A 25973-nucleotide genomic window follows, 5' to 3' on the forward strand; every position below is an offset into this window, starting at 1 on the left:
GGTAAGAAAAGACACAGAGTACAATTAGAACTGATTTACCTTGCTGACTCCTTGTTTAATTTAAATATATATACATCACATTTTTTTCTGGAAGCATTTAAAATTAACAGGTATTGTAATAAAAAGAATAACACTAGAATACAGTCAGGAATTACAACTTCTTTTTAATTCTTTTGTCAATTAAAAAAAACCTGTTATCCAGATGACAAGCCAAAATCTGTATTGTATGACCATTCAAGGTGCAAGATCTAATGTCAGGATGTCTTGTTCTGCTGACAATTACTGCAGAAAGACTTCTACATAGATAATTTTAGAATATTAACATAGAAAAGTTCTATTTTCCCACACCAATTATAGTTTAAAAGTTAAAGTAAACACCTCAGATAACCTGTAAGATTCCTTCTACTAGAGCAGGGGTGTCAAACTTGTGTCATCATTGCAGCGTCATGTAATGTATTGGGACTTTTTTCTCCTTTGCTAAACTGAGCGGGAATGTGGCCAGCACGTGACACATCTGTCCCATGGGCCGTGAGTTTGATAGCCCTGTGGTAGAGGATTGAAGTCTACCACGTCCATCCACTGGTGAAACTAGTATATTCAAGGCTGACAAAAGTTTCTCTTAAAATTAATTATTTGTAAGTTTTATTTAAAATTATTGTATAACAGTAAATGCCACCAAGTCAAACTTGAGTTTTGATCATTATAAAGATGGGGCTGTGCTGTTTTCTTGGCAGTTGTAGTTTAATGGTAAATGCTACTCTTGAGAATGAAGTGTACCACAATTTTAATGTCATATGAATGGTAAATAAAACATGAATATAAAACATATAAAACATATGAATGGTAAATCAATTAACCTGTTCTATCGCAGAATAAAAGTTAAAATATAAAATATTTATTTATGGGCCTGAAAAATACTGTCTGATATCAAAATATTACACTGATCAAGGCATTCTAAATTTGAAGGACTGCCACTAAAAATAATTTAACCCTCAGGCAGCCATTTCTTACACCTTATTCTGTCACGTACTATGCCAAAGTTCTACTTGTACAATAGTGTATTCCATCTGAAAGGTTTATACAAATTGCACATCAACTTTTTTCTCCATTAAATTATAAAGATGAGACATTAGGTTTTCTAAAGGAAAGTTTAGCTGCCAAATGCTCCTGAGGATTTAGTAGATTTTTGAGGACCTAGTTTCATGTATTATGGAACAGTTATAATTGTATTAAAAATAAATTAACAAAGGTAGAAGAAGACATCTGGAGGATGCTTGGTATGCAAGGTGATTTCGGCTATTCTTCAGAAAAATTAGTTATAGAAAAGTCATTGATAATATAGCCTATGTGATTTAAGGAGCATCTTTAGGAGTGTTTGTGTTCTTGGTTCCTAGAATTTTATAATAACTTCAATTATTAAAATTTTCTTGTCTAGTTTCATTTCTTGCCACTTAGCAAAAGAGTTTCCAGAATTCTCCACTGAGCCGAAGGGAGAATCCAGGATGGATAGTCTCTAGTCTCCTAGCTCTGCAGACCGAGTTGAAAAACTGAGGACACACCCCCTGGTAACGGTCACCAGTTCTTTACTCGGTCTCAGCATGTTCAGACAACCCTTTAAGGGCTCTGAATAGTTAGGATTGGAGAAGCATATTCACTCCCTGGATTAAGCTTTTTTCGCAGAAAGGCTTAGATCAGGTTTGACAGCTAGCCGGCTTACCGGTTTACCACTTTCATTGTTTCGCGCCTTTTTTCCAGTTCGGGATTTTTTGCTTATTAATTTATTTTTTTGACTTTTCTTGCTGGTGGATTGGGTTTTTTCTGTTTTGTGTTAAAACTTGGGTGGAAGGGACCCTGAGAGCCCGTGTGGCCCTGCTGGGGTGGGAGTCAGCGTCTTATTTAACTCACCTTCTCCCGATCCACTTTCCCTTGCCTGGGATGAGCCGCAGCTGCCGCTAAGCGCTTCTGTCCCTTTTCGGTGGCAGCAGCCATTTATTTCGTTTGGGGACAATCTTGCAGTTCGTCTCCAGGATTGTCCATTGGGAGGGGTTCCGGCCATCAGGATTAAATCCTGACCCCCCCCCCATCCAGTCCCCAAAGCACTGTGGCAGCTGCGAGTCTGCCTGATAATTGCAGTGCAGCCAGCGCCAGACTCGCAAGCCTCTGACCTGTCAGGGCTTGCTGCAATTCAAAGAGTCAGCCGTTTTTTCAACTTTTTTTCCCTGACTCAGCTTTTGAATTACAGAGCTGGTCTGAGCTCACCACTTTGGGTTGCACTAGCCTCCTGAAGTGGTGGACAGCTACTGTGGCTGTAGCTGACAGCTTAGGCTGAATATTTTTTATACTTTTTTCCCCCTTTCTCTACCCCTGTCAAGTGACAGTTATTTTTGGTGGGCTCAAAGAAGGCCGCCAGGGGAGCTGATCAAGAATTGTCAGTTCCTCAGCAGGGGAGAGAGAAGGCTGTAAAGGGATCTCCTAAGCTCAGGTCTGCCGGTCTGGAGGCAGCAGCTAGGATTAGAGCCAGGGCTCTAGCCCCTAAGAGACCCTCTAGGGCTGAGGATAGACAGGCCAGGCGTAGAAAAAAAACCATAGACAAACAGTTGGACAGGGCAGTGAGAGATTCCAGGATGGCTGAATACAGAGCCACCCCTCAAACTTTGCCTCCTCAAGATGACAGGCAGCCAGACCAACTGGCAGATAGGCAGTATATGACTGCCTGGTGTCCTGGGGTGTCAAGTACCCAGGATTTACAGGGAAACCTCCAAATCAGGGCTGAGACCTCTTACAATTTTTCTGAGCCGCCTCAGGGGATCTTGATGGTGGCACCTGCAGACCAAGTCTCTAGCAGATCCAGACCTGTGCCTGCAGCCACCTTTACACCTACAGCAGCTGGATTAACGACCGGAGGAGACCCAGATGCAAGAAATGCCATCCTTCATGAGAGCCTGGATCTCCCAAACAATAAGACAGGAATTGCAGGCAGAGGTCAACCAGCTGCGCCAGCTGTCTTATTTGGAAACTAACAGAGGTGTCCTGCAGGGGCAGGCTTCTGCAGAACAGCCGGTCCTCTTCAGAGAGCGCTTGGCCTCTCCTTCAGAAAGCAGCCAAATTTATGGCTCCGAAAGGAACCTCCTTCCAAAAAGGGATTTTTTGGATGAGGAGTCGGAGGTAACGGGTCCCACCTCCTTTCAGGGCCTTTTCCAGCCAGCTCTTTTCAAGACTCTGCTGGTTAAGGCCAAGAGCATGGCTCATCTAAAAAAGGACACGGTCACTCAGGACCTTCCCACTGAGGGAGAAGATGAGGAGGATTTCCTGTTCACTGAGAAATATCTGTGGTAGACGCTGTACCTGTGCTCCAGATGTTTCTGAACCTGATAAAAAAAGCACTGGGAGTCCCCTGGGATGTACACTCGCCCCAGTGGGTCTGAGTCTACCTTATTTAATATGGACAAAGACCTTTTGGACGTTATGGAAGTGCCAAAGGTAGATGGCCCAGTGGTAACCCTAGCTTCCTCATCTGTCATCCCACCCGATGTGGAGGATGTTTTAAAGACAGCAGACCGGAAGGAGGAGATGGCGCTCCAGAGAGCTCATTAAGCCAACTCCTGGGCCATCAGAACATCTTTTTTTACTCGGGCCTCTTTGCGGTGGCTGAGGCAGCTACAGGACAGAATCCCACCTGAGGATCTCAGGGTGTATAAGAACCTGAATAAGATTATAGCTGCAGCTTAATTGACAGCTGATGCCACCCTCACGTCAGCCAAATTTTCTTCCAGAGCCATGGCCTCTTTCATAACAGCATGCAGGCTTCTCTGGCAAAGAAATTGGCAGATGGACGTCAGAACCAAATGGAAGCCAGTGTCGGCTCCCTTTAAGGGAGAGAGGCTTTTTGGGGAGGCCCTGGATCCCTTTTTGACAGAAACCAGGGACAAGCAAAAGATCCTGCCCTCCCAGGGGAGGTGCTTTGATTGCAGGTCTCATCCCTACTACAGGAATCCCTCCTTTAAACAGAGGGAAGCTGGGGCAGGCTTTCCCCATCAAAGTAGGCCCTTTTTCCAGAGATCCTCCCCTCAGGCCTATAGACAGGCCTTTGCTACCAGAGGGCATCAGAGGCAAGAGGGCAGAAGGTCCTTTAGAGGTTCCAACACACCCTTCAGGTGCAACAAATGACACCCAAGCCTCATTCCCCATCTGGGGCTGTTCTGGCAGAGGTGGGAACAGACCACGACGGATATTTGGATCCTGTCAACCTTACGGTCGGGTCTCTCTCTAGAGTTTCTCTCCTCTCCCCCAGAGCCTTTGTGTGCTGCCCCTTCTCCAGGGACCCCTCAAAGAGGGATCTCATGGAATCGGTGATCCACCATCTGCTGGACGTTCGGGCTATCCAGCCGGTTCCTGAAGACCAGGAAAGACAGGGGCTCTATTCAATTTGGTTTGTGATTCCAAAGGCCTTGGGGTGGGGTGGGGTGGGGTGGCAAGAAATCCTCAATTTGAAAGGGCTCAACAGACATCTAATCTACCGTCAGTTCCTGAGGTTTTGCTATGGTGACTGCCATTTTCAATACAGGGCTCTCCCGTTCAGCCTGTCATCAGCCCCTCGGACTTTTACCAAGCTCTTGGCAGTGGTAGCGGCACACCTCAGAGCCTTACCCATAAGGATCCAATGCTATTTGGATGACATCCTGGTAGCATCCTCTTCTAGACCCCAGGCAGAGGAGGATCTGATGTTGACAATCAGGATTCTTTGAGAGCACGGGTTCTCGATAAACCTGGACAAATGCCACCTAGTACCATCAACTCGGCTCTTGCATTTGGGGGCTATTATAGACACCTTGGCCGGAAAGGTTTTTCTCTTGCAGGAGCGTCGAGGCAGTATCAGGGAAGTCACGTTGCTGATCCTGTCTGCCAGAGAGGTGCCTATCATTTTGCTGTCTCAACTTCTCGGCAAAATGATATTGTACATCGGGGTTGTCCCAAGGGCCCACTTCCATGCCCGAACCCTTCAGTGATTCCTTACCAGAGGGCGAGCAGGGGCGACTCTGCAAGGAGGGTTTGCGTCTCCTTGCCAGTTCTTCGTTCCCTCCGTTGGTGGCAGTCCTGAGCCATGGATCAGGGATGCTTGTACAGGGAAACCCAGAGGATTACCATCACCACCGATGCCAGTCTCTATGGTTGGGGGGCCCACTTGGGAGCTCACGTCACCCAGGGAAGGTGGTCACAAGAGGAGCTTGCCCACAACATAAATTGGTTAGAGCTCAGGGCTGCCCACTTAGCGCTCAAGGATCTAAGGCAAGAGGTGGTGGAGAGACATGTTCTTACGGACAATGTGGCTACCAAGGACCACATACATGGGCAGGGGGGCACACGCTCCAGATCTCTAATGCAGGAGGCAACTCAATTGTGCAGGTGGGTGGAGAGAAACCCGTTATCCCTACGAGCAGAACCTATCTTGGAAGTATCCAATGTGCATGCAGACTGGTTGAGCAGGGCCATGGTCGACCAGTCAGAATGGCGACTGCATCCCAGTCTATTCCAAGAGATGACGGAATGCTTCAGCCGCCCGCTTCTGGATCTCTTTGCATCGCCAGAGAACACGCACCTCCCGAGGTTCTTTGCTCGATTCCCTGCCCGGGGAGCAGAAGGGGTCAACTCTCTTCAGTGGGCCCAGGGACTATTGTATGCCTTCCCCCCCACTTCCCCTGATTCCGGAGACAATCAGGAAAGTACTGATAGAAAGTGCAGAAGTTCTGTTGGTAGCCCTTTACTGGCCCAGGCGTCCTTGGTTCGCCGACCTTGTGGGCCTGTTAGTCGCCAGACCCTGGAGAATTCCCCTGCACACTTCTTCTCACGGAGCCGAAAGGAGAATCCAGTCCCACCTTGTATTCTGTCTGGTTGGAATAGGGTGGAAATGTCCCTTTTTTCGCAGTATTAACTGAACTGTTTGAGGACAAGGAGCACCTGAATTTACTTCAGCGTTGTTCAGAACTGGGGACCGTTACCAGGGGGTGTGTCCTCAGTTTTTCAATTTGGTCTGCAGAGCTAGGAGACTAGAGACTACCCATCCTGGATTCTCCCTTTGGCTCCCCAAGAAGAAGCGTTCAGGTAGGACCAACACTCCTTTTATGAATGGGTTTGTACATATGAAAAATTCTAGCATAAAAATGGAATGATATGAGGCTCATTAGTTCAACTCAGTTAAATTAACTAAAATTCATTTGCACGTGTGCACATATACCTAACTAGATAAAGCTGAATAGCAGTGTCTCTGTTTTCAGGCTTTAGATTCACAGGTCAGTTTTCTTTTCAGCAAGTAAATTTGATAGCATTTCTGTCTATTGAATAACATAATATTGAAAGTAGCTTTATTAAAAGCTATGAAATACTCATTGAGTTGTTTGTCATCCTCCTTTTTTTCTCATCTTCATTTATTCTTTTCAAAGGTGAGTGAGAAGAAAAGGGAACAAAGAATATTCTTTTGCATTATTGTACCCTAATTCCAAACTCCTCAACCTTTTCTTATTTTCTGTGATTGCTATATAATTGTATAGGAGCCCAAGAACTCAAGCTCCCAATGATGTATGTTTGTCTCCTGTGGTAGTTTTTAGAAAAAAAATGTTATTAAGTTAGATGGATAGATATGAGTTAGATGTTCTCTGGTCCTTGTTCATTCTCAAGCTGCTTATTTGTTGCTTCATGGGGTTATTAGAGAAAGATTTGAGTTTGATTATATGCATCTGATGTTGCAGTATTTAAATTTAGTTTGTTTCTCTCACAATTACAATATATCAGTGAAGAAGATTAGGTTCAAACTCTTCATTCTGAAAATAAAAAAATATAGGAGTAGAATCTCATTTTCTTAAGTGGTTGAATGGGCTGTGTAATCAACCTTGTCTCAGAGCTACTACTATTGTTAGCAGAAGCTGAACTGAAGATGGTTTGCACCTCATCCCATTATTTTTCTTTATGAAAGGCGGTGTTTGTGTCTCATGCTACTTTTTAAGTAGCAATTTTAGAGCCTTAGTAAGATGCAATATTGACAGTTTTAATATATGTTTATCTCAACAGGAAGTACAATGGTCACATTGAAAACAAGCCATTAACCATTCCTAAAGACATTAATCTTCATCTGGAAACAAAATCTATCACCGAAATAGACGCATTGGGTAAGGGATTATAATAAATTGAATCATGATAACATTTTGTGTTCCTGAGCATTTGTTGTTTTTGGAAAATCTTTTTATTCCCATATTTAAAAAAGGACAAATGCTACAGTTTTAGAATCCACATACTAGTATTTTAAGCAGTCATAAAATAACTGAAAAATCAGTTAATAAGCTTAATTCATCTCCATGTGTTTAACTTTTATTACAAGCTGTCCTTGGCTTCTTTGAACTCTCTATGTAGAGGTAATATTTCAAATGTATATGCCAAGTTTTTCCTTTGAATTTAAAATATTTAATTATTGTACAGTAAAAGTTGCTCAATTCTAGCAGATTCTGGAAGGAATAGAAACATGTCAAAATGAATTATATTAATGCATGTAAGTAAATTGTTACTGTTACGCAAAGTAGGTTGTGTGTTTATAGGTTCATTTAGTTGATGAGAATTAAGGATCTTCGTTTGATTTGCCTGAGTGAAAAACTTTGCACTCTGGAACAAAAATGTTCATCCCATAGAGATGTGAAAGTGGTTAGATTTTTCTCATTAAGGAATTTTGAATTGCCACAAAAAGTCAGCTTGTCCATTAACTGGGGAAGATTATTGTGCAAAAGTTTCTTTTAACTATTGGATCCCAGAAAAACCTCAGAAGGGAGGCAGAACAATTTGGAAGTTTAAAGCAGTGTTTCTCAACTTCAGCAACTTTAAGATGCATGGAGCTCATCTTTCAGTATTCCCCAGTCCATGCATTTTAACGGTCCTGAGGTTAAGAAACAGTAGTTTAGATTATGTAAATCTGTGTTATTTTTATATTAGAGAAGGATATTACACAATCAATTGTCATAATAAACCACCACTTTCAAGCTATGCATTGGCCTAATAAGCTTTAATAAATGTTGAAAACAGGCTTTTGAATGTATACAAAAATAATTTGATGGAATGTGGCTTAATGCAATATTTTGGTTTAAGATAGATCCTGTACACATTTATGTAAGTGATGCTTGAATCTATATCTAAAACTTGATAAATTTTTTGAGATCAAATTATCTGATTGTTCCATTTGTAATATTTTTGAAACATCTGGGAATATATGAGTCCATAGGATTTTGGTGTAGATATAAAGACAAGTAATTTATTATGAGTATATTATGACTATTTATTATGATTATACTGTTCTGTCTTTCTCTTTTCCTCATATAAAGTGCTTCGGGGAATGTACAAATAGACCTCATTTAGCAATTACAGTCATTAAGCAAAGCAGTCACTAAATGATAATCACATGACAGCAACTGTGCTTATGATTTTACTTCATATTTCCTTTGGTTTACAATGTCAGAAAGTTAGAACCCAAATAACTGGGTGAAATACTAGAAAAGGTTTCTGAAACCTGTCACAAGGCAACTATATAAAAGGGCAAATTTATATCCCCCTTTTTCTATGTCCCTGTGCTTTTAAATGCTCATCCCAATACTGGGATAATTAGGAAGAAGAGAATGTTTGTATTTAGATTTATTGGAGAGAACGGGATTGCAAAAGAAAATAAGGAGGCACACAATGGGAATACTCATCAAAAGGAATTTGCTGGTGCAGGCTGTTTGCCTAGTGTGCTCTGAGTTAATTGCTTAGACAAACAAAAGCCTTTAATGTTAAACTGATTAGAGTCTTGCCATTGTCAAGCAGCAGTACTCCTGGAGAGTATTACATTAAAAAGAATATAGCAAAAATTATTTAAAAACCCCATGTGCTGCAAGAATCATGCATTCAGAACATTAAAAAGGAGTTCATTTAGCATCCTGGCCCATGTCTGTGAAAAGAACCATGTCTTTAAGACCTTTCTAAATGCTGTCACAGACAGGTGATCTGAACTTGTTGGGGACCATTATTCCATAGGGCAAGGCATATCTTCCATAGGGCAAGGCATATCAAGTGCATAATTTATTTGATGGGACCCATCCAAATCCTATCAGTTTTTGTTTGATGGAACTAATAGTCTCACATATGTCCAGGTCTATGCCCTGAAGATGGTTTATAAATATGTGTATGTGTATATTTCAACTACTAAACATCCACTTTTTATTTTAGCCTTGCATTATTTTCCTGAGTACCAGTGGTTGGTGGACTTCACAGTGGCAGCTACAGTGGTGTATTTGATAACTGAAGCTTACTATACTTGGATGAAGCCTTCACAAGAAATGAATATCAGCATAGTCTGGTGTTTTCTTGTTTTAGCTTTTGCAATGTATCCTTTTAAAGTGTTCTGGAACTTCTGTTAAACTTTCAAAAAATGAATATTTTGTGAAGTTCACGGCAGTAATTTTTTGTAAAAATGGTTCATAGGAAATACTTGGTACTTTTTCTCTAATACAATATTCCCCAATATGATATTCTCCAAATACAATATGGTAGATTACATTTTCCTTAATTTTCCTGCTGTCTAGGAATAGACATGGTACTTAGTATCCATGGTATTTGGAAAATACCATGCATTAATCATCACCAGGCATATTTTAGTTCATACCACAATATTTATGCTAAGGCTGTGAAAAAAGTTTCTACAAATTTGAGGTTAGTTTATTAGAAGTGAATTAAAGCATTTCAGACAATAAAATAATGGTAACATTTGTCCTTGATATAAGTTGTATAAAACACTTTATAGCCATCTAGTCTAAAATTATCTAATTTTTTTGATGTTCCTTCAAAATGATTGTGCTTGATTTTAATATACTTATTATTAAAACAATTGTGGAAAGGGTAATTATGTAACGGTATTTTATTATTATACTCTAGCCCGAATTCTGTAGCATAGTTTTTTCTTTGAATTTGCCTGCTGTCTTGGAACTGTAATCCATGGTATTTGGAAGATACCAACTTTCATATAAAACTTGTATGTGTGTGTATGTGTGTGTGTGTATACGTATACACATACCTACCTACCTATCTCAGACCATTGCCAAGTATCTGAAAAAAGTGACTTATGATTATTGTTCACACTTGTGACCAGTGGTGAGATTCAATTTTTTTTTTACTACCAGTTCTTTGGGCGTGGCTTGGTGGGCATGGCAAGGGAAGGTTCCTGCAAAATCCATTCCCTCCCCATCCCATTAACCTGTTTTCCAGCTCCATTCTCCTGTGCAGGGCACAAAAGAAGACCCAGCCGAACATCTGAGACTCGAGAGGCAGAGTATAGATGGGGGGAAGGCCAGTCAGAAGTGGTTTTTGCCGCTTCTCTGAACACTACTAGTTCTCCAGAACTGGTTAGAATACCACCTCTGCTTATGACCATGACCATGGCTACGTGATCAAAATTCAGATGTTTGGCAACTGACTTATATTTATGAAGATTGCATTGTCCTGGTGTTACACGATCACCTTTTGCAACCTTCTGATAAGAAAGGTCAACTGGGAAGCCAAATTCACTTAGCAACTTAACAATTTCAGTGATTCACTTAATATCTGTGGCATGAAAGGTTCTAAAATGGGGCAAAACTCAAATGTCTCACTTAGCAACACAAAAAGACTCTTCAGGTATTTTACTGTGCCAATATAAATATATCTGCTGTCTTCTTTTGAAGACATTGTGAGAATTAAGTAAAAACAAAATATGTTTTCATGGATGAATGATCTTTATCTCTAAATTGTAAGAAATACTGTATATTCAATATTTGATAAGCCTTGAGTCTACTGATTTTCTAAGATTTCAATTCCTTGTTTTATAGATCATATACAGTATATTGCCAATACTAGTATATTGATTACTTTTGGGTAAAATTAAATTTGTTAGTTTAGCCTCAAATAAAGCATCTATTAAATATCTAAATACTACTATTAAATATTCAGCTCCATTTGAACTGCTAAAGCTTTCAGACCATAATTTTCTATCAATACAAGCTTTAATTCCTCATACATTAGAAAGGTTATATTCAAAAAATAACTACGCAAAATCCTTCGAACACCTGTTGCTCAAAGCTTCTGGTAGATAAATTAGATTAGATTAGATTTAACTTTATTGTCATTCCCATGGATACAGGCAACGAAATGCAGTTAGCATCCAACCAGAAGTGCAAAACAACAGTAAAATATAAATATATGTATGCAAATATGCAAGGCATCTATGAATATGTCAATGGAAAACACAACAAAATATGTACACGAGCACACAAGGATAAGTGTGACTGCACATATATGAACATATACAACTGTACAAAATGTTTATGGACACATTGAATATAAATACAAATGCACAGAGAATTATACCAAAAACATATATTATCAAGGGAAGCATCAGCATATGTGTGGGGACAAACAAACTGAGGAGTTCAGCAAGGAAACTGCTGTGTGGTAAAACCTGTTCCCTAGCCTGCTGGTCTTATACTTCAGGCACCTGAACCTCCTCCCAGATGGAAGAAGAGTAAACAGTTTGTGGGCTGGGTGGAAGGGGTCCTTAACGATGCTGTGGGCTTTACGCAAGCATTGTTTCCTCTGAATGTCCACAATGGCAGGAAGTGGAATCCCTATAATGCGTTGGGCGGTTTTCACCACCCTCTGTAATGCCTTTTTTTCTTTTATAGTGCAATTTCCATACCAAACTGAGATACAGCTAGTTAAGATGCTCTCAATTGTGCAGCTGTAGAAATTAGTCAGAATAGCTGAGGAGAGGTGATTCTTCCACAGATAGTATATTGCATGGGACATGTATGTTTCCAGTCCTCATAATAGCAACTCTTAGACCAATGTTTCTCATTTTATTTTTGCCTGTGATCCCCCTTCTAAGCTGCTTTTTATTGTGTGTTCCATTCCAGGTCCCATTACTAGATATGGACTATCTTGTTTTCTGGCATTAGAAAGACAGTATTTGCAGTATAAAATTCTTTTTTGTGTGTTTTTCATCTCTGACATGTTTTTCATCTCTGGCCTTTGAAATAATCTAAATAGCCGAGGGGCCATATGACCGCAATTTGAGAACCATCATCTTACATTTCTGTGATCGTTTGTCTTCTTTCAGGAAACTTACTACACTTCCTCTATTCTTTAGAGAACTGCTGTCTTTACACTTAGTATCATTTTTTCTTCCTCTGAATGTTCATGACCCGTTTCTTCTGCAAAAGTTGTGGCAACTGGTTCTCAATTTCTGTAATCCATATCCTGTTTCTGTTTACCTCTTAGGCATTGCATTGCATTTGTTAATGTATGTTCCTTATGGAAACTTGTCTTCTATGTCAGCTCTGGCTAACAGCAGATCATTCAGTGGTTGTCTTAAAATATGCAGCAAAAAGAAGAGAGATAGGGCTTGATTTTACTTGTGTGTTTTTATAGCTGATACATTCAGGAGGGATCATCAGTGTTACTTTTGATTGCTTACTCAATTCTGACTATAAATAAAACAAATGCTCTAGTCTGAAACTCTTCCTAGACTGAAGAAGCCCCAATCCACAAAGCATGCAGGTATTTTTTATGAATCTGAATTCAGTCTTAGTGTATTACAATAAAAATATATTATCAGTTTTGATGTCATACAGTTTTTTATTGGAACTAGTTGAACAATTACTTTATATTTTAAAAGCTATAATTTCATAATATCCATATAACAGTAATTTCTAAATTTCTTATGTTTAAAAGGGTCAAGGGTTTCTTCATGCTATAATTTAAAACTTAAAAATCTTTTTAAAAGGACCATACTATGATTAATAAAAGTAAAATAGACCATTATGTCTCATTTATACATTCAGCCCCCTGATATTGTTAAATACTGTAGTTTCTAATAATCTAATCTCTAATCTAATCTAATAAACTATTCTTAATAAGCTAATAGAGCTGCTTAATTTTCCTTTAAACAATATTGCTTACGTTTGAAAATATACAATTGTTCAAAAACATATAGTTGCTGAGTTTCTAATGTTTCCATTAAACAGAAGGGGCTAATTATAATTCTTAAATGAAAGGGAAGTTAGTTATATTATCTTACAGTACATTTTTAATAGTTTTTACTGGTTTAAAAATACAAAGTTAAAACTAATGCAAACAGAGAAATATACAAAAGAAAAAGAGGGGAGGGAAAATATGTAAAATGGGAAAACAGAAAAAAATATAGAAATTCCTTCATTAAGACAGGTACAACAATGATTATTCTTTTTAGACCATATCCCCCAAATCAATCTCTTCTTTCTCCTTGTCTTTTCACAGGAATTTCTTCTTAACACATCTCTGTTGTGAATCCAAAATAAGAAAATTGTCCAAGTCACCTTCCTGAGCTAAAATCCACATGTCCAAATAACACTTCTAGTTTATTATTTATGTGTCCCTTTTAACTACTAAAACATCCACCTTTTTCATCTGTAAGTTCTGTAAAATGTCTACCAATATATTTCTTGTAGCCTATCCATTTTAAATCCATATCCAAAACAGTCTAATTTTCATGTCCCAAAAGACAACTGGACTTTGTTTCTTTGAAAAATTTTCACTTCTAATCCAAAAGACTTCTTCAGTTTGGGACAACCATGATCTGGATGATTGAGAATCTCCATAGACATTCATTCTGATTTTCAGTTATATCCTCTTCTATCTCTTTTAAGCACATTTTTATTGTATTAGTCTAAAGACAAGTTTCTGGGTACATTGTTACCAAATATCCTTGACTTCTTCCAGAGTTAAAATGCTTTTTCTCCATTCTGTATTAGTAAATCTGCCTAGGTTAACCAGCCTAAAAGGTCTCCTTTTGTCATCTTTTTCTCTCATTTAGCATATTTTTCCAAGGCAAAAATTTCTTACAGTTAAACTTAAAATCTGTATATATTTTAATAAGATTTTAGCAAATCACAGGAAGTATTTCAAATTCTTATTTACAGTCAATCTGGCCTCTAGACTGTTTAAAACTAAAATCAACATTTTAATCTTTGCTGCTTCTTCCCAAATAATTTTTTTCTTTAGGTTTTACATTTACTTAAAGCTTTTTTTCACTACAAGGTGAAGGGAAATTATCCAGTATAATGAAACTTGTTATTCTGAAAGATCTTAATATAAAAAAAAGCAATTTACAAGCCATTTCTACTGAAGAAGATCAAGAGAGGAAGGGGACAAATCCAACACTTCTTGAAGGCTCCAAACTGTGGCTCGAGCAAAGCTGTCTCTTCCAAATCCCAGAGCTCTAAAACCCACCAGAGACCAAAATCTCATCACAGGGAACATCTTTAAGGAACACTCTCAGTGATCCCAAGTCCTTTCCTTTATCCAGGGAGTAGTTCATGACTTTACTTTCTCTCATGTTTGTTGTTTGCGCGGCTAAAAGCAAATTCACTTTCAATCTGCCGTTGCCTTAGCAGAAGTTCCTCTTATGGTACATTTTTAACAAATTAGGGCTTAAGGGTTTTTTCGCCCAGAAGAATTCATGTTCCACATAAGGGCTGGTTTCTGAAGACATGCACATGATACTATTCCTTCTTCCCAATGCTATTCCCCAAGAATGCAGTCTTTTTTTCTTCACAGCATCCAATTTTTAAAATTTTGACAAATGAAAAACAAGTTCCAGTCTTCTTTGGATATAAAATGGATTTGATTTTAGTGAGGTTTTTGTTTAAGCCTAGTGTACATGCCAAGACAGTTTACTGGTTTTTTTAAATGTTGCAGTGATTTATTACAACCTGTTTGTATACAGTCCAGAATATCTTAGATAACATTAATTTATGACAATGTCTATAATTTTCCCTATAGGCCTACCTCTCCAATGTTAGCATTTGGTTTCAAAGATCTTTATTTAGAATTATATGAAAGAAAAATTCCTTGACATTTATATATAGCAAAATATTGTTCTCATTAACTACACACTACTTTAAAGTTGAAGAGGGAGGAGAAAGATCAGTCTGTGTAACCTTTGGCTTCTTTTTCTTTGTCAAAGCTATGGTAATTCTGATTGTAACGGAAAACTATTTGGAGTTTGGACTTGAATCAGGTAATATTTTCATGTTAATATGGACAAATACTTAGCAATTTTAACAGTAAATATTTTATAGGTAATATCATTTTTAAAAATACCAATATTTTTTCTGTTTTCAAATCTTCTATTTCATAATTTTTTCCCATTACTATTACAGGCATGAAATATTTTAATGCAAATTATAAATATTCTTATGTTAAGAGTTCACAACTATTAAATTCAATTAGATTATATTCTTTTGTAATAATGGTGCTATTTTATAATAATAATGTATTGCTCTTTCAAAAAGCATTTTGATTTTACACATAACAAATGATGTTCTAGATTATGCCTAGCTGAATTAATATTTCTGCTTAACTATTTAAAACTATTCTAGTTTTTCTCATTAGCAACCTAATATTCTAAGGTTACTGTCTACATTCTCTACAGGTTTCTCCAATTTTTCAGAAAGTGCAGTGCAATTTTTTGAAAAACAAGGGTTGGAATCCCAGTAAGTATAAAACGTAATATTAAAGTTGAAAATATATTATCATCAAAATATTCTCCTTGTAACATTTTTCAGGATTATGGATTCTTTAATTCAGAATCACGTCTGCAATATCTGAAAGTATGTCAAAAACTTACATTCTGTTCAGGAAAATAATTTTGGTTGCTTCTATCTTAAATGCAGAAATCCCGTCATTGTTTGCTTACATGGAAACATAAACACATGTATTTTTATATAAAATAATAATGACATGTATAATGCAAACCAACAATTTCAATTATTGGGCAAATTAGAAATATCATAAATTAAATTATTATTATTTGGGTGTTCAGCTAAATATCACAGTATAAAATAGTTTAGAATAGAAGATCTATCAGTTACTCCTGCCTTCCCCCCCTTTACTTTTCTATTATGTGGCCCATTTTATTTTATTCCCTCTCAAATTCTGCCAGTATTTTGTGCTTACTAAGAATGCTCGGTTATGATTCGGTTTCTGATCCAATCTTTTAAGGCTCCTGGTTCTTGGTCTTTGACACATTAATATGTTCTTGTGTTAGATAAGCACCAGTACTCCACAACTTTTTTAGTTGATAGCAAAAGTATCCTGTATCTATGCTTACTTATTCTAGCACAGAACACAATTAGAAGGACTTTTGTATTTGAATTTGTCAATAAAGACTCCTGATTATTTTCATCAGAAGATATGTAAGATACATAATGGGGAAGAATCTGATGGGAAGCCCTTACCCCTGTCTCTTTTCAGTGTAAGATCTAAAATAGTTTTATTTGAGTCTTTGTCTGTCTATCCAATCTACCTATCCTCCATCCATTCCATCCATCTTATATTATCTATCTATCTATCTATCTATCTATCTATCTATCTATCTATCTATCTATCATCTGTCTAATATATATATAGCCACTCATCTTGCAGAACAAGCAACTGGATGGCTTACAAGTTAAAGCAAGAAATATCATCAAAATATTAACAATTAAAATCGAAAAACTGACCTAAAATAAAAAGTAGGCAGAAAGATGTTACCACTTCACTAAGTCACTTGTCCCCTGGGATCCCCACGACTTACCACAACTAAATCTTAAGGGACTTATTGGAAGATCAGAAGAGATGTGGCCAACTTCACCGTAGAGGGGAGAATATTCCACAAAGCGGGTGCCACTGCAGAAAAACCTGCTGTCTAGGGCCACTAAATGGAGGCAGTTGAACTTATGCATAGTTTTTCTGCTGGACCTGGTGAGGTGGGCAGGTAAAATGAGGCAGAGGTAGTCTGCCTTAGTCCCATGCCATGAATGGATTTAAAGTTGAACACCAACATCTTGAGCATAAGTAGAGGCCTCTACATGATTGCAGGATCAATTTGTGGCCAAGAAGAAAATTCTGTTAGATTCAGGTGAAATTTACGACGCAGGAGACAGACACATAGCTTGTTAGATGGGAGCCAGTATTTAAAGACTGTGCAAATATGACCTTTTGCTACTTTATAACCATAAGTTGGTATAATATTTCCAATTTTCAATTATATAAGTTTTTTGTTTATTTTGCTTCACTTTCGGTCACCTGCATTGTTAGTAGAAAAAACACTTTTAAAATGTTAGAGAAGCTAATTATCATTTTTTCTCTTTTAGGGGTCCTGTTTCTAAGCTAACCTTCAAACTTTTCCTGGCTATCCTCTGTTCACTTATTGGAGCTTTTTTGACGTTCCCTGGTTTGAGGCTGGCTCAGATGCATCTTGATGCTTTGAGTTTAACAACCGAAAAAATCACCCAGTAAGCTAAAAGTGTATAGATTTCAACTTAAAGTGTATTCTCCACTCTCAGTAGTAGTATTCTTATAACATGGCTCTGTTTTTTTATTCCAAATTTCAGAATGTGTTTCTAAAATGAATTTAAAATCTTATTAAAATGCAGTTACAAATTCATGAACAATTTTAAAAGAAAACACATTAATGGATTAAGAGAGTATGGAATAAAATAGGACTATGTTTGGATACCTAAAATGTTGAGGACTAAACTGATGAGTTCTATCCAGATACTCATTTGTTCACCCCTCTACATTTTAGTTATCTGAATACAGTCCTATTTTTTCTCCTCTCCTATTATCCATTAGTGTGTTATCTTTGATTACTCTGATCTTGGGGAAGAATGATATTCCAAAGGGTAAGTGCCATGACAGAAACTGCTGTTCTGCCTTATCCAGATGATACTCCTTAAAGGGTGGGACCCTTAATGTACCATTCCCACCAAACCTGATAGGATGGGTAGATGTAACCTAGGTTAGTCCCTCAAATAATGTGCCATGTAGGCTTTAAATGTCATTACCAACATCTTAAATTCACTTGAATTTTGGACTTCGTTGTGGTCATAAGTTGAGGACTATATATGTAATCATTCACAGCATCCTTGTTCAAAAGGGCAAGCTTCCAAACTTTCCTGTATATATTAGGGAATATTTGGTAATGGCAAACAAATTAGGCTTGGGGAGTGAATTTGTATTATTCATTTTACACAAGACAACTTGATAAGCTCACAAGGAATTCTAAGGTATTCTCAAGCTCTTTAGAAACCATTAAAAAATCAACATAGAATATAGCAGAAATCAGTAAGACTAGTATTTATTTCTCTTGCTTTCAATATAGAATAGTTTAGAAATACCCCCTTTTTTGTAATAATACAATGTGTTTATCTTGCTTTCTGTCTCTTCCAGAACTCTGCTTCATATAAACTTCCTGGCACCTCTGCTTATGGTGTTGTTATGGGTAAAGCCAATCACCAAGGATTATATTACGAACCCACCATTAGGAAAAGAAAATGTGCCTTTGTAAGCTGCTTTGGCAATCTTTATTTTTAAACCTAAAAATAAGTGTATATTAAATATGTAATATTTTTGTAGTTATATTCTTATTTTTAAAAATTAGAATAGAATGACCTTAGTTTTTAGGACAAATGGTTTCAATCTTTCTGAAGGAAAGCAAAGGACTCCTCTTCTCTATTTTTATCTCTATCCATTCGGCCCTTCCTGGAGGCACAAGCAGTTCTCCTTTCTTTGATTTCTTTTGATACATCCACATTTCTCTCCTCTCATTTATTCTTTCTCACAGGAACACATTCCCATCTGCCATTCTCATCTTCTCCCCAGTATTACTACAACAGTGCTTCCATGTGTGCTTGTGTGAGGTATGGGGTGTGTGGAAAGATATTTAGAAAATTTCTGTGTTCATTCTTTAATCTACAGAATGTCAGAAGCTACATTTGATACTCTAAGATTATGGATTATAATTCTCCTGTGTGCTTTGAGGTTAGCCATGATGCGCAGCCATCTCCAAGCCTATCTGAATTTAGCACAGAAATGTGTGGATCAAATGAAAAAAGAAGTTGGAAGAATAAGTACTGTTGAATTGCAGAAAATGGTAAGCCTAAGGTTACAATAATCAAAATATATATTAACAAGCCATTTAAGTTTTAATTAATCAGCATGATGCTATTTTTTAAAATTAAACAGGCAGAATTTGACGTGTTTTTCTAGAAACCCTGACAATATTATTTTAGTTACTTTTAAGGTTAAGTTAGTCTGGCAGTAAGACTGATAATTTAATCTTTCATTAATTTTGAGTGATACTACTATTGTTTTTTTAAACATATACTCTATTTCATAAAATTGTATGCAAGTATTTTTATATATTTTTATATAAATAGAATTGTGTGGAGCTTCCTTTGTCTTTTTCAATTTAGAAAAAGAGATTAGACATAAATAACACATGAAATTCCATTTTAAATAAGAAACAGCAAATATAAGAGCATTCTGAAATATTATCCCTTTTAGAATAAAAGTAAATGTTTTGGGAGAAGTTGGAATGATTTTTTAAATATTGAGAGTACCTCCTTAACTCTTAATTTCTTTCCTTTGACTTGAGGGATTACTTATCTCCTATAGTTTCTGTCCCTGCCATATGGTCAGACAGAGAGAGCATGCTTGGGTTCAAAAAAGGACAAGTATAAAAAATGGAAAGAGGGGCACATAACTAAGGCAGTATATCAGCAAATAGCCCAAGCCTGCAAAGATGAAGTGAGGAAAGTTAAGGCTCACAACGAACAAAGGCTTGTGACAAAAGTAAAAAATAATAAAAAAAGCTTCTTCCAATATGTTAAAAACAAGAAAAAAGTCAAGGAAACAATTGGTCCATTGCTGGGAGAAAGTAGCAAGAAGGTGACAAGCAACAGGGAGAAAGCAGAACTACTTAACTCATTTTTTGCATCTGTTTTTACACAAGGGGAAAAACAGTCCAACCTATCAAAAACAGCACCACAAAAAGCAGATTAGGAACACAAGTTAAAATAGGGAAGAAAATGGTAAGTGAACACCTGTCTATGCTAGACGAGTTCAAATCACCGGGATCAGATGGATTACACCCCAAGATTCTGAAGGAACTGATAGATGTGATCTCAGAATCACTGCACGATATCTTTCAAAGATTCTGGAGCACTGGGGAGCTGCCAGAGGACTGGAAAAGAGCTGATATGGTTCCCATATTCAAAAAAGGAAAGAGAATAGATCCAGGAAACTACAGACTTATCAGCCTGACCTCAATAGCAGGGAAGATTCTGGAAAAGATAAGCAACCAATCAGCAAACATCTAGAAGCAAGCAAAATAATAACCAAAAGCCAACATGGGTTTGTCAAAAACAGATCGTGCTTGACGAATCTTATTGCATTCTTTGACAAAGTGACAAAATTAGTGGACCAAATAAATGCTGTCAATATACTGTAATTTACTTGGACTTCAGTAAGGCATTTGACAAAGTAGATTGTAACCTATTACTTGATAAAATAGAAAAAAGTGGGTTAGACAGCATCACCAGATGGATTCGTAACAGGCTGACCAACCACACTCAATGTGTAGTCCTCAATGGAACTGCATCTACATGGAGGGAGGTATGCAGGGGGTACCCCAGGGCTCTGCTTTAGCCCAGTACTCTTCACATATTCAGTGATAGAACTCATCAAATTTGCAGACAACACCAAGCTAGCAGGAATAACCAACACTCCGGAAGATAGGCTTAAGATACAGAAGAATCTTGACAGACTTGAACGTTGGGTGCTATCTAAAAAAATGAAATTCAATGGTGAAAAAAGTAACATTGAGGCAAGGAAAACAAAATTCACAGGTACAGTATATGTGGTACCTTGCTCAATAGTGGTGACTATGAGAGGGATCTTGGAGTCCTAGTAGACAATCACTTAAATATGAGCCAGCAGTGTGCTGCAGCTGCCAAAAATGCCAACCAGTTCTAGGCTGCGTAAACAGAGGGATAGAATGAAGATCACGTGAAGTGTTAATACCACTTTATAAAGCCTTGGTAAGGCCACACTTGGAATACTACATCCAATTTTGGTCTCCATGATGTAAAAAAGATGTTGAGACTCTAGAAAGAATATAGAGAAGGGCAACAAAAATGATTAGGGGACTGGAGGCTAAAACATATAAAAACGATTGCTGGAACTAGATATGTCTAGTCTTATGAAAAGAAAGTTTATGGATGATATGATAGCAGTGTTTCGATATATCAGAGGCTGCCACAAAGAAGAGACAGTCAAACTATTCTCCAAAGCATCTGAGGGTAGATCAAGAAGCAATGGGTGGAAACTAATCAAGGAGAAAAGCAACTTAGAACTAAGGAGAAATTTCCTGGCAATTAGAACAATTAATCAGTGGAATAACTTGCCTCCAGAAGTTGTAAATGCTCCAACACTGGAAGTTTTTAAGAAGAGATTAAAATAACCATTTGTCTGCAGTGGTATAGGGTTTTCTGCAGGAGTGGGATTCTACCAGTTCGCACCTATTCACTAGAACCGGTTGTTAACATTCTAAGCAGTTCGGAGAACCAGTTGTTAGGAGAAATTACTGGCCTAATCCTGTAAGGAAGGCAGGAAGGAAACATTCTGGTGTTGCTTACAGAAACTGCCTCTCCATTAACCCTTATTGCATTCTTGGCAGGACTAGACTTCCTGTCTCAGGAATGTCTCTGGAGTTTTTTCCCCCTCCTTTGCTGATACTTTGCTTGTGTGGAGTGACCATTCAAAGTTACAATGGCACTGAAAAAAGTGACTTATGACCATTTTTCACACTTGTTGCAGCATCCCCACAGTCTTGAGAGGCCAGGCGAGGAGATGCGTGCCTCGATGTGAGTGATATTGAGTTGGCCACACCCAGCCAAAAACATGACCACCAAGCCATGACCACCCAGTCACATGACCATTAAGCCATGCCCACCACCTAACCCACGCCAACAGAACCAGTTGTTAAAAATTTGAATCCCACCGCTGGTTTCCTGCCTAAGCAGGGGGTTAGACTAAGGTCTGTTCCAATTCTGTTATTCTATTCTATTAAACAGCATAGCAGGAAGTGGCCCGTGTCATGGCATCTATCCTCTTCAAACCATCTGAAGTGCATCCTTTATCACCAGACTTTTTGTGGGAAATTTCAGTTATTTAATTGATTGTTGTGTAGATTTCCTTTTGAAATCTACACAACATGATCTATTTTGTTATTGTTTTTACTGTTGTAAACTGCCCAGAGTTGATCAGATTGGGTTGGACTTTAATAACTAAGTAACAGGAGAAAGTGTCAAAACAGTTTGCTTTTCAAAATTGTTCACTGTTTGCTTGCTTTTCACAAGTTAGCCATGTGTGTTCATGAGCAGCAAATATATTCTTAATGTAAATCACTCACTTTTCAGATTACAGAACAAGATCTTTTTATAACAGCATTGCTACAAAACTATGTGCGATTGAATTGAGTCAAAAGAGGAATCAGAAAAATCCATTTTTTTCAGGATTAGAAATGCATGCTTAATAGAGAGGGGATTGAAAAGAAAATGGAAGACTGGTTGGATTAGGGTGGCACTACCTTCTGCTTATTCATTCTGTTAACTCCTGTTTTGAGTCCACATTTTAATTCTTGAGAGAACAATTATTGATTCTCTGTGGGCTCAGGGCAGGAAGTGAAAAATTAAGATCTGCTTCCTTTCCAGCAGATGAGTATTGGGCTCTCTCTCTTGGGTGGTTGATTGTCAACACATTTAATAAAAGTATTTAATATGGTTATACCATTAACTGTGTGTGTTGTTGGCTATGATACTTACATAATAGTATTGTCTTGTACCCCTAATTGTGCAATATTTTTGTTGACTTCAGGTGGCCAGAGTGTTTTATTATCTTTGTATAATTGCTCTTCAATATGTGGCACCTCTGGTTATGTTGCTGCACATGACTCTTCTATTAAAAACTTTAGGTAAGAAATATTCAATAAATGAAATAAAATGCTTATGGGTACTTACTGGAAAAATTATATTAGGTACAAAAATCATTTACAGAGGGTTCATTTTGAAAGTAGGACATAGGCAGATGCAAAAAGTTAATTTCTTGGTTATTCATTTCTCTATTTCCATCCCACCAGTCATCTGTTAATTTCTGAACTAATATGTGCCATAAGTATCCCTGTGCAACCGGAAACAGAAATGCTGCTGGTTGTAGGACATATTTCATGTATATATAATTATTATTAAAGATTTGTAAATAGGAGGGAAAAAAACTAAGACAAACTAATATAAAAATCAAAGAGTGCAAGAAAGGAGACACACACACACACACACAGACACGAATGAATGCATGAATGAATGAATGAAAATGAATGAATGAATGAAAATGAATGAATGAATGAATGAATGAATGATGGTACAGGTAGCAGTAGCTTTCAAGTCTTCTTTACAGGAGTTATAAGTGAAATCATAAATTTACCTGTTACTCTTTGGTTACCATGTAACTATCTTTTTTCTATAATCTAAATCATAAGTTCATTTTTTCTGTTTTATGCAAAAAGTCCATAAAGGGGATCTAATCAATAATAAACACAGATATTATCTTCTCTCTGGTTAAAGAAATCAATTTAGTGATTTCAGCAAATTCTGTGATCTTCATCAAGCATTTTTCCACTGTGGGTCTTTACTGAATCTTTACATATTTGTGCACGCAGTAGTCTTCAAGTCAAATGTTGTCCTTCTTTAGCTATTAATGCTATATTGACCTCTTTCTAATTGGCCTTTCTGCAATCTTTTCTCCCTGTATTCATCATATTTTGTGAAAATTGTAAAGATATTTTATCAAAACATAAGAAACTGATAATTCATCTGGTACAGGAACCTTTCCTACTTTAATCTTTTTTATAACTTTAGAAACTTCCCTTATTCTTATAGATGTTTTCAGAATCTATCTCTGTTTCTTTGTAATCCTTGGTAAATTTTGCTTTGTTAGATATTCATCAGTTTTAGAGATATGTCATTTTTCATACAAATTGGAATAATATTGATGAAATATTTTTTGAATGCCACATTGTCATCAGTATAGTATCTATAGGAGTCACTGTGGTGCAGTGCTTACTGCAGGCTACTTCTGCTGACTGCCAGCTGACTGCAGTTTGGCGGATCAAATCATACCAGGCTGGTTGACTCAGCCTTCCATCCTTCTGAGGTTGGTAAAACGGGGACCTAGATTGTTGGGGGCAATATGCTGACTCTGTAAACTGCTTAGAGAGGGCTGTAAAAAGCACTGTGAAGCAGTATATAAGTCTTAAGTGTTATTGCTATCTCTCTTTTGTAATTTCATTATCATTTTCTTCTTGTAATTTATATGCTAGCCACTTCCCTGTTTTATGGTACTTGCAAACTTATTTTTTTTTACATAATTGGTTTTTTATTTCCATTTTCCTTGCCATTAACATAGATAATTTTTGTAAAAGCTTAATTTGTTGAGAAATGCCTATCTTTTCTGGAAATTTCTTTAATAATTCTTCTTTCCAAATATTTCCAAATGAATATTTCATCTTTTCAAAAAACATGAAGCATGAATTAATATCAAAAAAGTTGCACCAAGTGTCTTAGGATTCAAATGGTTGTTTCTATCTTTATTGAAAATGTTGTTTGCATTTTCTAATAAGCATGCAGTTTTGTTCTTAGAAGCATGTGATTAAAATGATTTAAAATGTTAATTATTTTTCTGTAGGTAACTATTCATGGGGCATTTATCCAGAATTAACCTCAGATTTACCCCCAGAGGACAGTACACAGAGCAGTTCAGCAAGCTCTGAATCATCATCTGATGATAGAAAGATGAAGGTAACCGTAATACAGCTTACAATGGCTCTGGATAGCCTGAAGAACATTTTCACTCCACTGTTGTTCAGAGGACTCCTTTCATTTCTCACTTGGTGGATTGCTGCTTGTCTTTTTTCCACAAGCCTTTTTGGGCTGTTCTACCATCAATACTTGACAGTAGCATGATTTTAGAAAGCAACCATTCAAAGCAGGCTGTGTTCCCCAACAGAGCAGGAGAATATTGGAAGAAATAACATAATAAAGTTTCATTCCTTTAATACCTCTTTATGATCACAAGCAATGTAGTGTATAATATCAAAAAAACCATGACTTCATAATACCGTTACTTTGAAATTTTTTTAAGTATCTTTTGTTTTCATGAGTTCCATCCTGCCCTGGGAGCATGATGTATTCAGTCATTGATTGACTGGTCTTAATGGTGTTAAGATAAAAATATAATATTAATGGTGACTGCTTAAAGGTCATATAAGGAGTCAGAAACTTGGATGACTTTTCTTTTGAAAAGCAAACTAATTCCACAGGACAAAAGAAATACTGTATATTACAGTAAAGGAAACATTCTGAATAGAGTTTTTGTAAGTGCATGGAATACAGAAGAATTATTCTGCAGGAAGTGTTTTCATATTCGTACTGCATCACTTGTGTGAAAGTTCAGGAAAGTAAGTTTCTCAGATGTTACAGCATGTGCCTCTGAGCACCCATTTATTTAAAATGAATGTGTATATAATCTGCAAGTAGTAAGCTCATGAATTGTTTGAATGCTTACTACACGTACTTTACTTCTGCACATTCACATATTAAATTATGTGAAGTGGTATAATATGCTCATGCATCTCATTATACCACATAATGTAATGTGTCGAGAAGTTTTAAAAGTTCATGTTATAAGAGTAATATAACTACATTGTTTTGGTCTCATTGATCATTTTAAAAATAATAAATGGCCATATGAATCATTGAATGTTTAGTATTGGTGCTAATAATTAACTAGAAATGTATTTAGCTTTTATGGTTCCATAATTTAACAAATACCATTATTATAGCACTAGTCGATGTTGTTTGACACTAATCAATACTAAACTAATTTTAACAAGTATAATTCAATAAACACTATTTGAAAACATCAGCAGTGAAATGTATACTGCTGGATGAGCAAATTTTATTAATTATAACAAAATTATAATGGTAAGGACTATCCCAGCACAAATAGTTTTAAGC

General features: G+C 37.0%; 1 protein-coding gene across 2 annotated transcripts in view; it reads left to right on the top strand.

Annotated features, from left to right (window-relative positions):
- Window positions 1–25025, top strand: part of TMEM161B (transmembrane protein 161B) — a 46921-nt gene extending 21896 nt beyond the window's left edge. For both annotated transcript variants that reach the window (XM_026718852.2, XM_026718859.2), the window contains 9 exons: window positions 7063–7160; window positions 9238–9394; window positions 14946–15097; window positions 15512–15572; window positions 17214–17354; window positions 18292–18405; window positions 18820–18994; window positions 22780–22876; window positions 24643–25025. In XM_026718852.2, the coding sequence (XP_026574637.1) occupies window positions 7063–7160; window positions 9238–9394; window positions 14946–15097; window positions 15512–15572; window positions 17214–17354; window positions 18292–18405; window positions 18820–18994; window positions 22780–22876; window positions 24643–24920 (1273 nt within the window). In that variant the 3' untranslated portion in view covers window positions 24921–25025. The remainder of the gene's footprint in view (window positions 1–7062; window positions 7161–9237; window positions 9395–14945; window positions 15098–15511; window positions 15573–17213; window positions 17355–18291; window positions 18406–18819; window positions 18995–22779; window positions 22877–24642) is intronic.
- The last annotated feature ends 948 nt before the right edge of the window (window positions 25026–25973 follow it).

The sequence above is a fragment of the Pseudonaja textilis genome, chromosome 2 (genome assembly GCF_049901715.1).
Source record: "Pseudonaja textilis isolate UNSWEBS1 chromosome 2, rPseTex1.2, whole genome shotgun sequence".
Classification (NCBI taxonomy): domain Eukaryota; kingdom Metazoa; phylum Chordata; class Lepidosauria; order Squamata; family Elapidae; genus Pseudonaja; species Pseudonaja textilis.